This window comes from Perca flavescens, chromosome 5 (genome assembly GCF_004354835.1).
Source record: "Perca flavescens isolate YP-PL-M2 chromosome 5, PFLA_1.0, whole genome shotgun sequence".
Taxonomy (NCBI): domain Eukaryota; kingdom Metazoa; phylum Chordata; class Actinopteri; order Perciformes; family Percidae; genus Perca; species Perca flavescens.
Window position 1 is genome coordinate 26,211,485 of NC_041335.1, and position 15,084 is coordinate 26,226,568.

Sequence of the window (15,084 nt, forward strand, 5' to 3'; positions counted from 1 at the left end):
CATAAATAACATCTAGTAGTCAGATCAGGTTTTAGACTGCAAACAAAATTTCCTAAATAATTATATTAGTACATTATTGCTAGAGTTGTATTTTCTGCTGTGGATACAGGTAGTTAATAAATGTATATTTTTGTCCTTAGCTTACTTCTTTTGGAAAATAATTTCCCATTTCAGTGTTTTTGTAAGCATGACTCAGTCTATTATCATTTTGATCCCGATCTAGATCTATGCCCAAGCAAATGCTACCTCTTTTTAAATGCATTTAGTCTTGGTCCCATTCACCACTTTACTGAATCTTCATATCATTAGGTTTCTGTGCCCAAGCCGCCTCTGTTATTGTTTTTCGCCCACACATTTTATTTCCTCATCCTTTGTGCACGCAAATAAAACACAACTCAATCACATAGGCTACATTCCGTTGTGTAGCCCTCCTGTCTTTGCTGATATTTTGCTATTTGTCCACTGGACCATTTTTAAGAAATTATATTTTAAGTTTCTTTTAACTGAAAAGGCTCACTGATATGCCATTTGACACATCTTCATTTTTAGGCTGTGTGCTAACACGTCTCAGATCTGCTGGTTTATGTACTATAACCATGAACACTCTATGGAAGCATTGTCTAAGGGGGCAGGTGCGGTATGTTCAGCAATGCAGTAATAGAGCTTTTAAGTTCTTAAGTCTGAGCTGGCACACATGACCAGCAACTTGAAGCGTTTTTATTATGGTGAAGCCAGAGTTTCCCCACCTCCTCTGTTGGCTCCTGGATCAAGCCTGAAAAGGGTTGGGTAGCCTCTGCCAGCCTCCTGTTCAGTAAGTTCAAAACAAGGTAAGAAATCAAGTGGGAACTAGCACAGAGCCTGTGGGTACTCCCAGTGAGCTATGACATACGCAGTGACTATAAATACTCATTGCTGACTCCTCTCCCATTCTTTCCCATCCCCCACTCCGTGTCCGCCCCTGGGTGCTCATGTGAAGACTCCACCTGTCTTATTCGTTGTTTGGTCTATAAAAATGGTGAAAAATGTCAATCCGTGTTTCCCAAAGCTAATGACCTCCTCGAATGTCTTGTTTTGTTTACAACTCAAAGATATTCAGTTTCCTGTCACAAAGGAATGAAGAAACCAGAAAATATTGCCATTTAAGAAGCTGGAATCAGAGACTTAAACCAATTAATTGATTATCGATTTAATTAATCAATAGGTCAACTATCTATTAATTGATTAATAATCTTTGCTACTCTTATTTATCTTTTGTTAATTGACTGCCTGTTAACCGGGGAAGTTCTGGTTTGGCCCAAAGTTGTCCCCCACCCCTACAGATATCCGTAAAATAATCTGGTTTACAGCTAGGGTTGGGTACCGAAACCCGGTGCTTATACGGCACCGGTGCCTTAACAACCGGTATCTACCGGACCGAATAGTAACGCGGATTTCGGTGCTACTGAAATGCCAGCGCTACCCTCTGATGCTTCGAAACGGATGTTAGAAGCAACAGAAGCATCGCTGCATGTGACTCTAGTTAACATAATACACTTGGCAGCAGGTAACGTTAGCTTACCGTTAGCTAGCAGCTGGATTAAACACGGATAAAATGCTGACAGCTAACGTTAAACGGTGTGACTGTATTTCACTGTAGAGGATTCCAACAACGAGACGTAACAGTCCGAAGCTGCCGTTGCCGGAAAAACAACACAGACGGTGCGTCACTTGAAACTCGCACCGCCAGCCTCGTGGTGCATTCAAAGTTATTGAAAGATACCCTTTTTTCATCTAGTGGTTGTTTTTGTTGTTTACCAGCAATTTACTGGTGAAATAAGTTATTGTTATAAGATATTGTTATTACATTTTTAATAAATCATTTAATTTTGACCATATGGCCTTAGCAATAAACAAGCCGTTCTTAAATGTCGCAGGCTGTCATTTTGTGCTCCTTTTTTCTTTTTTAAATATATATAGTACAGGCCAAAAGTTTGGACACACCTTCTCATTCAATGTGTTTCTTTATTTTCATGACTATTTACATTGTAGATTCTCACTGAAGGCATCAAAACTATGAATGAACACATGTGGAATTATGTACTTAACAAAAACGTGTGAAATAACTGAAAACATGACTTATATTTTAGATTCTTTAAAGTAGCCACCCTTTGCTTTTTTTGATAACTATGCAAACCATTGGTGTTCTCTCAATGAGCTTCATGAGGTAGTCACCTGAAGTGGTTTTCACTTCACAGGTGTGCTTTGTCAGGGTTAATTAGTGGAATTTCTTCCCTTATTAATAAAAAAGCAAAGGGTGGCTACTTTGAAGAATCTGAAATATAAGACATGTTTTCAGTTATTTCACACTTTTTTGTTAAGTACATAATTCCACATGTGTTCATTCATAGTTTTGAAGCCTTCAGTGAGAATCTACAATGTAAATAGTCATGAAAATAAAAAGGAAACACATTGAATGAGAAGGGGTGTCCAAACTTTTGGCCTGTACTGTACATATTTTTTTTTAAATTATCCAAAAGTATCCATTCAGGCACCGGCACCATTTTAAAAGTATCATTTTAGCTCCGTTAATGGAAAAAACCCAAACGATACCCAACCCTATTTACAGCATTTGTCTTCCAAATGTCCTGGGGGGCAAAACAAGAGGAGGTGATTCCTTGTATTGTGTTAATGGAACTCATATAGGTAAGTCTGGTAACTGGTTATCTTTTGTTATTTGATTTGATAATGAGATAAACCTGTTGACTGGGGCAGTTCTGGTTTGGTGTAAGAGTGCCCTCCACCCCAAGAGATATCCGCAAAATAATCTGGTTTACAGCATTTGTCTTTCAAATGTCCTGGCTTGGCCAGCAGTTGATATATGACACTTACATTTGTTCAGAATTTATAGAGATATTGCCATGTTCCCTCCTGTTCATGTTAGCCTAATTCCAGCAAAAAACAATGAGTTATAGCAGTGGAATTTCAATGGCATTTATGCTATAAATGTCTTTAATACTAGTAGGTTATTTATTTCAGATTGTGTTTTTTTTTCTTCTTCTGTGTTGTAAAGTGTAAAAAAAAAAAACCTAAACCTGCCCCATCTTGGATTTTTAAGAATTATGGGAGAGGCACTTACATAGGGACCATATGTCATGTGAGTAATTAAAGATGACAAAGGCTTCACTCCTGACATTATCTCCATGCGATTCTTTGTTTGCAGTGGTAGAAAAGCATTCTTACCTGATAATATACCATTATACTGCAGTTGTATATCAACTCAGTCAGGGGGGGATCAGTCTGTCTCTACTTCCCCTTTTATGTTTGTCTTGGACAGATGACCCTCCCCCCTTCTTGTTGAAGACTGTGTTATCCCAAATGAATGGAGAATTTGTTTTGAGAAAATATATAAAACACAATACAGTACATGTTCATATAATAATTTTTTTATTTTCAGTCAAGTAATTTAAACATCTGCTACAGGTCACCTGGAGTGCAGCTAGATAAGTATGATTATTTTGATCATTACATAATTGTATAGCAATTTGGGGATTTTATTCAACATCCCTTACAGTTTCACCAGTGGATACATTTCAGGTGTGTTTCAATCAAGTGAAAAATACCTATGAACAACTGTCTGATCTTTAGGCCCATGTCATCACTTCTGTGTACAAAATGGATTGCGTCATGATGATTCAAAAGCAAATACTATAAAGTGAAGTAACTGAACAGAACTGTATTTCTCTTCTTTACTGATTTAAATGGGTGCCAGCATGGTGTTAGTCAGATTAGCATTCTTGGCTACTTTCAAAACTCCTCCAACTGTTACATTTCAAGCTTTGGATGAAATGTGTAAGCACGTCAATGAAATGTTTTTTTCCTGCTTTAGGTGAACAGAACATAAACCTTTATCACAGTGTGTTGAAATTTCTGGCTGGCTGTAAATACCTCATGGATCACAGCCATTTTGAGAGACATTTTCTTGGAGGAGCATCTTTGCCGATCTCCCCCTGCCCCCCAGCACCCCACTCTGTAGCTCTGCTTCTCTTTCTTTGTGGCAAAACACAAAGAAGCCGTTATCCTTGGGCTACTGGTTGGTATGACAACAGCTCACTGTGCCCCCCCACCTTCACATTCCCAAGTTCTGGTCCAAGTGGGTCAGGAAACACCCGATTCTTTTGGCCTTGGTCCACTTAAGTGCCAACAAATTAGAACTGGAAATATTAACTCTCTGCTCCACGAGGGGCTCCTCCAGGGTTGATTCTCTCCCTATTTTGACTTGTTAAGTACTTCATATATAAATGGACTGATTATTTGATTGATTTGTATGTTGTGTTCTTCATAAGTTCAGTAATGGCTTAAATATTGATTTACGAACTTGCTTTGTTTTACACAATAAGTGTGCATTCGTCTACAGTAAATGTCTGTTTAATGCGTGTGTGTGTGTGTGTGTGTGTGTGTGTGTGTGTGTGTGTGTGTGTGTGTGTGTGTGTGTGTGTGTGTGTGTGTGTGTGTGTGTGTGTGTGTGTGTGTGTGTGTGTGTGTGTGTGTGTGTGTGTGTGTGTGTTTCTGTGGCTCTCTTTGGTCTTATTCTGAATATGTGCATCATTATATCGGTCATAATCTGTGTGTGTGTGTGTGTGTGTGTGTGTGTGTGTGTGTTTGTGTTTGTTTTCAGGAAGAATTGTCTGTTCCACTGTTAGTGGTAAAGTAAAAACAACTGGATGACCACTTATTTGATTAGTTTCTATGTATTTCTTTCTCTTCAGGGATTCTGGGTGGAATGACCCAGTCATGATGTCACAGCCGTGCAACACCCCACGCCCAGGTGACCAAGGAGGGCGTGTCCGGCTATCAGCCAATCACAGAGGGAGCACCAATAGTATTATTTCCGATTCCAGTTCGGAGACATTTCCTCTCAAGAGCCTCCTGCATCACTGACGCTCCGCCCCTCTGGTAAGTTTTAGCCTTCAGGATGAGGATTTTAACTAAGGCACTTATCGCAGACCATTTTATATTAAATGTCTTTCTTTCTACAAACAGACACAATGTAATTGATGTGTACTGACCAACTGGTGCCTGACAAGTTGCTTGTAATTTCTTATGGATAAAATAAATCAGAACTTGTTTTATTCTTGGAAAAGTGTTGGACAAGCATGCAGTCAAAAGAGGAATATCTTCAGCTTTCTTGCAATGTTACACATAAACACACTGCAGTAACATCAAATCATGAACTATAGTACCTATCATGGTCTTAGTTGAATCTATTTTAATGTTTAACCAACAAACCTTTTTTATTTCTCCTCAGGTCGTATCTTCTGTGTCCACTCCTGCTCCTCTGGAGTCCTTACTGTTTCATGATTACCGATCTTGGGATGTTGGCGTCGCTTTGTGACAGCTGCCATGGAGATAAACCGATTCCTTTAGTAGACCATTTTAGACACAACCTCCAGATGTTGTGCCAGATGCAAGTTGTCCACACGGGCAGAATTAGACAAGGACAGGCACACAGGTGAGATGCTGATTTTGTGCATTGTCTTCAATATAATAATCAATTTGGCAGGAGAGAAATTAGGTTTATGCCTTGCCTAAATTGCATTTATATAGCGGCCCGTTAATGCAATTAAAGGGCCGTATTTTCATACGGTTTTAAAGCTGAAACGTCCTGACTGGTGTTCAGATTTTATGTTCAATCAAACTATATCTATAAATATAAGTACCTGATTTCCCTTTTTGACACACTTTAACACTTCCCTTTGCTTTTGTGGCAAGAATATTTTCTCAGGGCAGAAAAGGTTTAACACCATGACATAGTGAAATCATTGCATCATAGTAATTTCATTTGAAGTGTTAAGACAGTGTGTCAAAACCAAGAATCAAAGGCATAACATTCCTTTGCAGACACAATAAAGAAAGTAGCAAAAAGGGATTTAGCCTCGCAGCTTTAACTATTTCTTTCTTAAAGCTGGTGTCTTTATTTATTATATAGTCCTGCATTTTTTTGTTGAGTGTTTGGCAATACATGGCTGAAATGAATGTCATTATTTAGCATGTACCAGACCTGAGTGGTGTTTATAATATATATTGCTTGATGTGATTTATGCTGTTTCTCTATGGCATTCAGTAAGTACTTATGTGGAGAACCGTGAAAGACAGGATAACCTGCATACCATATGTGATGTGTTCATTCTATTCAAATATGTTGCAACATGTGCAGTGTTTAATGCAACAAACAAAATATTTTTAGAACCTAAAGACAGATCCTAAATTAAACTTGTCATTAAACATTCTCACATCATCGTTGACAGCTTAGAAAGGCTAAGTGCCTTCTTGTCCTTTTATGTTTTCCATTATTCATACAGTCTGCTATTATTGTTGAAATTTCTCCTAAATAGTAACGCTGTATTTTGTTCCTCTTAGGTGCTGTGCGGCTCAGCTTCCTAATTCTCACTGTTTGACAACATCACAGCAGGAAGTATAAGACTTCCTTTTCCTGTGGAACATTTGACTCTGCGTCCTGGCACTTGTGAGGACCTACTTCACCCTGTTGCAAATTAGTCAAGACTCTTATCCTCCAACATAGAAACCATGCGTCACATTCATGTGGAGTTAGCCCACAAAAAGGCTCCATTAGAGCTTGCAGCCCAGGAGGGGGACCTGCCTCCACCTGAAGCCCCAACACAGGGACTTGACCCTGGTGTCAGATCGGGCACGCCCAGGCACTTCGGCCAGGAGCAGTTGCGGCTCCAAAAGGTCTACCAGCTCTCTATTTTCTCCCAGTTGGGGGGATTTTCTACCTCCACAGAATCCCACACTGATGCCCAACAGAGGCCTGTCCGGTTGGGTGTGAAAAGGGGGCAAGATGAGCCCCAATTGACTCATAAGCGCCCCCACCTGGGCGACTGCACAGACCAGGAGGTGTTGGAGGGGGGGGTGCTGTGTGGGTCAGCCCCAGCTCAAGGTGTTGGGATGGGGTTAGCGATGGGCCCTAGTGGGCCTGGTTCTGTATACTCTTGCACACAGATGGAGCACAGAGAATCTGAGGGGGGACTGTCACCCAGGTCTCCACCCCTCTCCCCAAGCCACAACCCTTCCCGACGCCCAACTCAGCACAATCACGACAGGCCCATTCCTGATGTATTTTCTCCACTCTCACCTAAATCACCCCCAATGTGTGACCCACATAGCTCATCCAGGACTGAGCCACCTAACGGGGGCCACACACCCACCTACTCACTAGGTAGCCCTGCAAATGAGAGCTGTAGCAATGGCTCATCTGGAGGCCAGCCCAGCCCCCACTTATATGAAATGTCCACATATGAGACTCCCAACCCCGCCAGTCCCACCAGCCCTCCAGGCCCGTTCTCCCCACCACACCACACAGAGCTGCAAGAGCCAGGGGAGGCCACTGAATGGGAAGTTGGACTTGAATCCTCCCCACCTGAGCGAAGTGCCACCCAGACTGCCTCCTCATCCTCAAATGGCCTGGCTTCCTGGGAGAAAACACCCAGCAGTAATGGCCACCGTCTATCCTCTGGAGGCCATTGGCCGGCCAAAAAGAGGCTGCTGCCCCCGAGCGACACAGGCGAGTCATGTTCAGAAGATGAGGGACCCTCCACATCCAAGAGAAGCAGGCTGTCACTGCTGGCTCCAGGACTTGGCCCATCCTCATGTCGCAGCACTGATGCTAAAGCTGCCCCTTACTGGAACCACCTGCTTCCTTCTGCACGGGACCGGCCTAAGGTCAGCACACTCACATACTTTGTTTTTGGAAATGTTCTTTAAGTTACCAAAACAAGTGCATCAGTTCCGGCAACTGTACTAGCTAAAAGCTAACGTTAGCTGTTATGCAACTCTGCTGTAATTACAAGACAGTAACACCCGAGATAACTACTCCACAAGTTACCTTGGCACACAATGTACAGTGGCACACTGATGAGTTGCAGCCAGACAGAATGTAACCTTGCTCAGTATTTTGGTGACAGAAGTGCAGTTAGCTGCTCTAAACAAGTGTTCCCTAGTAGCGAAGTTTAACTGCAAGAGTTTGAAATTTATATTTGTAACAAAATATCAACAATCCTGATATTATTCATTACATAAAGTACTTGAAGAAAGCAACTTAGAATTGAGACTTTTCTTTTTTCATGACCAGATGATACAGTTTTCCCAACCCTAATTAGCTACCACGAGAAAGAAGCTCTAGGTGATTTTATTGCAGAATACATTAGAAAACAGCATGTGCACATTTGAATGCAAAAACTAGGCTTTTAGACCAAAAAAAACATAGAGACCAGCATATGCGGAGGTTTCTAAAACCTTGAATACAGAATAAGGAATATCCGTTCAAAGTCAGTGGTTGATGAAAAGACATCTGTGAGCCTTGGCAGTCCTGGAAAAGAGGCTGAGGCATAAATATAGAGAAACTAAAAGAACGAGTAAATGTGAAAGAATTAAGTGATGGCCAGCTAATTTTCACGCCACACTGGAACAGGCTGAGTAGCTCCAGAATAAAGCCCATTGAGGGGAGCGTCCATTGTTCCCCGACATGAGTGTGCTGTGTCCCTCATACACATGCACACACATAAACACAAACACACACACACACGTACATACATCCCGCTTAAAAAAATGGTTCTGGAAGTGAATTGGCCACTTTTGAACATTGGGAGGCCAGAAAGACCTGTGTGTGTGTGTGTGTGTGTGTGTGTGTGTGTGTGTGTGTGTGTGTGCGCGCGCAAATGGTGACAATAGGGTTCACTGGTTAGGTTTCATACAGTGGTGGGCTCACTGTGACTAGAGGTGTTTAGAGTATGTGTGAGGGAAGCACAGGGAGAAACAGAAGGACTCAAGGACACAAATTAGGGACCGAGGGGACCGTAAAAGAAAGGGTTAAAGAAAAGGAGCCAGGCTAAACTGTAACAGGTGATATTTCAGTAAATAACGGTTAGGTAAAGATATTTAAGAGACACAGAAAGGGGAGACGAGGATATTTCAAAATGCCGTCTGTGGTTTTGATTGAGTGTGACGATGAGACAACAAGCTGACAAAGAGCTCCAAGCTCTGTAGAGAGCCAGTGTAACCAAGTGTTAGCTAATACCAATAGGCTAACCATGAGTAAAAGGTGTTCTGTGAGCAAATGGCTAACAAGTAGCATAGGTTTGGCTAGTGACGAGTCATCTGAGAGTTGGGTGGCCTTTACGATGAACGGCAGCCTGGAAATGGGAAATATGTATGCGTGTGATGCAACATCCAAAAGTCAGTGCTCAGTAAGTAAGAGGACACCTGAAATACACAATTACACATATACAGTAAATTACTCTAACAGAATATGGAAACACTAACACACGCCAATTCACTTTGTTTGAGTATCTTTATTTCTTCTATGTGTATTGAGAATTGCAGTTTTTTTTAGCATTTCGAGCAAGTTTCTCATTTGTGAGTAGCTATTGGCTGACATAAATCAGGACATTTATAGCGAAAGACAAGTCATAATTTCCTTTTTTTCCCCTCTCTCTTTGTTCAGACCACCACAGACTGCACAAGATCAGGGAGACGGCTAAAAAGTGGGCTGCGGCTGAAAAGGTGAGTGCTCCATCATATTTCCGACAAAAATTATAAATATCAATATGAAAAAGACTAAGGCTTCTAAAAGGGATTAAGATAACACTATTTAAACCTCAACAGGTGCATGGGGTTAGAGTTTCAAGGTCCCATGACATGGTGCTCTTTGTATGCTTTTATATAGACCTTAGTGGTCCCCTAATACTGTATCTGAAGTCTCTTTCCCGAAATTCAGCCTTGGTGCAGAACTACAGCCACTAGAGCCAGTCCCACAATGAGCTTTCCTTAGGATGTGCCATTTCTTTGTTTGTATTGAGGAGGAGAGTGGGAGGGGCAAGGTGGAGGGTGGGGGTGTGGCCTTGACCAACTGCCACTTTTCTCGTTTGAAAGCCATGATGTCTCTCTCTCATGGGTGGGCCAAATTCTCTGGGCGGGCAAAGCAGAGAAAGGGGAGGTAACCTTGCTTGTTATGACCTCATAACAAGCAGATTCCAAAACGGCTCATCTGAGATTTCCTTTTCTCAAAGGCAGAGCAGGATACCCAGGGCTCGGTTTACACCTATCACCATTTCTAGCCACTGGGGGACCATAGATAGGCTGGGGGAACTCATATTAATATTAAAAAACCTCATAAAGTGAAATTTTCATGCCATGGGACCTTTTAAGAACATGCACACGTTTATGGATGAGATGCATCCATACACATCAAGTCAACATCTATAAAGAAGGTGGAAGTTTTGAGTGCGAGTTAAAGTTTTTTTTTTTTTTTTTTTTTGTCTAGGCTTGAATACTCAGTCACACTCAGAGGCATGTCGCATGTTGGTTAAGACAAAATTAGTGTAATCTTAACCACTAACCACCGGTCTTTGTGTTTGTGGTGACATTCAGTCGGCAGCTGCGCAGTGGCAGACACACGGACACCAGCCGCTCCACACGTTCCAGTTGGCCCTCATCTTCCATCAGCAGATCTCTACTTGGCAACTTTGAGGTACAGATTTTAAACATTCTAATAACTTCAGGAGACACAAGTCAAGATGTCAAAGATGGCGCTAGTGTCCATGGTCTAGAGGTGTTCCTAATTTCTTGTCCTTCCCATTTACATACATGTGGGGAAGGAATATAAGAAAGACCTTTCAATATAATGAATTATTACACGGCTTCGCATCGGGGTCCTGATCACCCTGTTGGGGTTGTGTATTCGCTATAACAACCGCCTCGCTCCACACTATCCCTTCCGTACTGCACCACCACCAACCATGATCTCAATGCTAAAACGTATTTGAATTCTATGACAGGGTCAACAAAAGCACTTGTAAGTCTTGATTCAGTCTAGTTATTGGGACATTAATGAAATGCATAGACATTGTGACTGCCCTAATGCACTGGGCATGTTCGAGTTTAAGCTTATTTCTTTGCAAATTTACAAATTACATTAAAATGATAATGGAAGGTGATGTGCAGGAAAAGGGCAAAAAGCACAAAACAGAATTTATTCACTACCTTTTGAAAAAAATCAATTATAAAACACGTTCAATTATTTATTAAACATTGTATTTAAAAAGGACTTTATGGATGGAATTTCAACAATTTTCATAAAATATTACAAAATATTGGAAAGTTGTTATTTTTTACTATGCCCTGCATATCTGTATATCGGTGAGAAGAACACAATTGTTGGAGATCTTTGCAGTGCTGAAATCTAAAATAGTCACAATTTTAATGCTTTCAAAATATCCTCCTCTTTGCTCACATTGTTGCATATTTTATTACTGTGTTGAACACTGCTTTGGTTTTAATTCAAATAAATATACGCAATGTGTATTTCTATGGATTTTGTCAGATTCTATGGCCTTACTTGACTCGGAGTGCAGCAGTAAATGCTTAAGCCCTAAATTACAAAAGACTATATATTTTTTTCTACTTTCTCTTGTGTGTTTCAGGAGTCCATACTGAAGGGACGATTCTCCCCGTCAGGCTGGATCGAAGGCTTCACGGCAGAGATCGGTGCCAGTGGCTCCTATTGCCCACAGCACGTCACCCTGCCGGTGCAGGTTACGTACTACGACATCTCAGAGCACAGCGCACCCTCACCCTTCCTGGTCAGTGTGTGTGTGTGTGTGTGTGTGTGTGTGTGTGTGTGTGTGTGTGATATTGTGTGTAGTAGTGTGCACGCTTAGTCAATCACAAACAATAGTTCAACACTGTTTATTGCAAATGGCAGTTAGTGTCACTGAAAGAAAAACTATGCAAAATTAGAGATCAGAACAACTACCTAAAACAATAACTGATATAGAATTGGCTTCAACAAGGTTGATGTTGGCTTGCTTCTTTAGAACCAGATGTAAAAAAAAATATATGTGGCGTGTTTTTCCTTTCCTGCATATATCGTGAAGCCTTTTGTCTGTCCACATCAGCACTGAATACTATATGTATTAATTACACATATAATCATATAACATAAGATCACCAAGTACAAAGAAAGGTAGGACCAGCATTAATATGTGAACAACTTGAGTCCTGCTCACAAGAAGTCTTAAACTGCGTCTGCTGTGGACCATTGGAAACCAGCTGTTTTCACTTTCTTAGCTTTATTCGTCATGTTGATTGTGGTGAACGTGAGGCCTCTTTTGATTCCGTTCTTTGAACTGTTAATTGGCATTTAACGTTATATGACTCCCTGTGTAGCCGCCTTTGTAACTACGGCATGATGTAGTTATTTTAGATTTCTTTACGTGTGTTTAGTGGTTCTGATGAGGAATTGGTTTTACATGCATAACCTTTACAGATGTGTTTAAGTGGATCAAACCAGAACTTGAAATGACTATTGTAATACTGCTGTCACACTGCTGCTCCCTTTTAGCACATTTCTTCTACATCCTGATCCTGATGTAGAAGTTCACAGCTATTCAAATGTACCCAAATAATGAGTTATTTAGCCTTTTACAGTGATTGAGGACATTTAATCAGTGGTGTGTCTCTCTCCCTCACAGGGGGTGATATCCCTCGAGCCTCTTGGAAAGAAAGGATACAGCATACCCAAAGCAGGGACCATTCAAGTGGTAAGTTTGTCTTTTCTTTCATCCTCGTCTCATTCTTTTCTCAGGAAAAGACCATGTTGCCTATGAATCTCTCAGAGATAGCTGGCACAGATATATGCCACAGTGTTTTAATATTGTGGCATGTTGGTCATGATACCAGCATGGAATTTGTTGGTGTCATGATATTCATGCTATAAGGGTGCTTGTCATTGCAAGGACGAAAACTAACCGCAGTAGTTTACTGGTGGTTTGAATAAAACAATAACCTCCTGGTCGTACTTTTGCTGTTTGGAATGCTGACTTTGGTCTGACATCTGTTCTCAGACCTTATTTAATCCCAACAAAACTGTGGTGAAGATGTTTCTGGTGACCTACAACTTCGGCGACATGCCCGTTAATCACATGACCTTCCTGCGCCACCGTATCTTCCTGGTGCCTGTAGAGGAGGGGGTTGAGGGGAAAGGCGAGACGTCTCCAGGGGGCGGAGTGCTAGACAGGAAGAAGATTCTCTGCTACCTGATACATCTCAGGTATGACTTAGAGTTCAGCTGTCTGCATTCAATTTTTACACCTGTTGTTTTATTAACACTTGAATGATTAAATTCTGTTTTACTAGCATGTGGCGTGATATCTGGAAAAGTACCATATGATTACAATAATAATTGAAATATCCCTAATAAGAAACACAGGGGAACTATTCTAGATAATATTATGTTGTTACACACTTAAGTGTGTACACGTGAGTACATAATGCCTTTTTTAAATGTTTCATTGAATACTAGCTATTAAATACTACTATTCATTTCTGTGTGCTCGCAGTAATTTTCCAGGTTAAATTTTTTCTAACACATTTTTTTCGTTCTGACTTTCTTAGATTCCAGAGCTCCAAATCTGGGAAGATCTACTTGCACAATGATATCCGGCTGCTATTCTCCCGCAAATCCATCGAAGTGGACACAGGGATCCCTTATGAGCTGAAATCTTTCACCGAGGTGCCAAGAAACCCTAAATACTCCCCCCGCGTGTGACCCCAGCTTCACCCTTTGACCCTCCCCAAAGCCAACACAGCCCCTCCTGTGCTTTACGGAGGGAGGGAAACAGACAGACTGCTAGAATGATGGACACAAAACTTGATAAGACTTGATGAGACACACCACATGCACACAAGACACACATGCACATATGAGACAGTGTTGGTGATAGTAAAAGTCCCCCTTTTATGCATTTTATTCACCATTGAAAATTCAGACAGTCAAAACAAATTGGTGATGGAAAATTTCGATCAGGCAAACATGGCAGTCCTTGTGTCTTCCATTCATTGAAAATATAAAACAATATTAGAAATGCTGCCTGTATGCAGTCAAAAGCAGGACTTTTACAACATCTTCATCTGTACAAAGAAAGAAACACACACACACACACACACACCAAAACAGATTCACTCGGAGCACATACTACACACATCACAGCTGAAACACTTCTGGTGGTGTCTCTCTGAGTTCAGTGTTAACATGCATGCCTTGTGACTTAAACACCTGAATTTTCCTCTAGTGCCGTATCACACTGTCCTTCACTCTGCCTGCAGCTCCAACCGCCTCATCGGACCAATAATTTCCAAAACCTTTTGATTTGACAAAAGGCCACAAACAATGGGCACAGCCCTGATTGCAAGGTTAAGAAAATTGTAACCCCTTCCCAACTTTTCACACAATAATACATTTTCTGACCAGCAGAGTATCTATGAGCTGAGACACAAACACTAGTGAAAGCCAAGGCTGAAATGGAATCGGCTATCTTGATCAGATGTCTTATCATTAAAACACATGATTTTTTTTTAAAACACACCGGCTGATGATTTGACCAAACTCAGGACAAGTGTTGAGGAATACATTACTCTTCTTACCATTTCACCTACCATGGTACAGACCGCTGTGTGTGTACACTTCAAGCCAGGAGGGTCATACCATGTCAATGAAAAACAGGGGAATCCAGTTCATTTTATGTAGCCAGACTGAGGGACACTGTGCTGTTTTCTTTTACATTTTTTTCTTTTTTTAGATTATCTTCAGAGCAGTCATATGTTGGAGCAGAAAATGAAAAAATAAACAACAAGCTGTAGTATTTTTAATTTATGTTTCGCAAATGTCTTAATAAGCAATATGCTGCACAAAGTAGAGTGTGTTTTTCAGCCGGACGAGCTTTCTCTCTGGAGGGGGGGCGGGACAGACACAGAAAGCAAAGAATTCAAAGTGAGGGAAGAAATGGGAGGAGGGAGGAATGATGAGGGAGGGAAGGGTGGTGGGGTATTTAATATGGGGAAAAAGTCTATGTATATTTAAAAGAATAAACTCTGCGACTGGCGAGTAGCACCTGTCTTTGTTGTGGTTTTTGAATAACAAACATTGTGGAAATCCTACTGTTTACCTACACTTCCCATAATGCAATTTGATTTCTTCTTTCATGAGACCCTCCCAGCCTTGTAAACATCCATGTCTATCAAACTCCATAC

General features: G+C 41.1%; 1 protein-coding gene across 2 annotated transcripts in view; it reads left to right on the top strand.

Annotated features, from left to right (window-relative positions):
* Positions 1–15,084, top strand: part of atosb (atos homolog b) — a 33,445-nt gene extending 18,361 nt beyond the window's left edge. For both annotated transcript variants that reach the window (XM_028578435.1, XM_028578436.1), the window contains exons 3-11: positions 4,746–4,932; positions 5,285–5,488; positions 6,397–7,719; positions 9,500–9,558; positions 10,426–10,525; positions 11,478–11,636; positions 12,528–12,596; positions 12,900–13,105; positions 13,450–15,084. In XM_028578435.1, the coding sequence (XP_028434236.1) occupies positions 6,565–7,719; positions 9,500–9,558; positions 10,426–10,525; positions 11,478–11,636; positions 12,528–12,596; positions 12,900–13,105; positions 13,450–13,603 (1,902 nt within the window). In that variant the 5' untranslated portion in view covers positions 4,746–4,932; positions 5,285–5,488; positions 6,397–6,564 and the 3' untranslated portion in view covers positions 13,604–15,084. The remainder of the gene's footprint in view (positions 1–4,745; positions 4,933–5,284; positions 5,489–6,396; positions 7,720–9,499; positions 9,559–10,425; positions 10,526–11,477; positions 11,637–12,527; positions 12,597–12,899; positions 13,106–13,449) is intronic.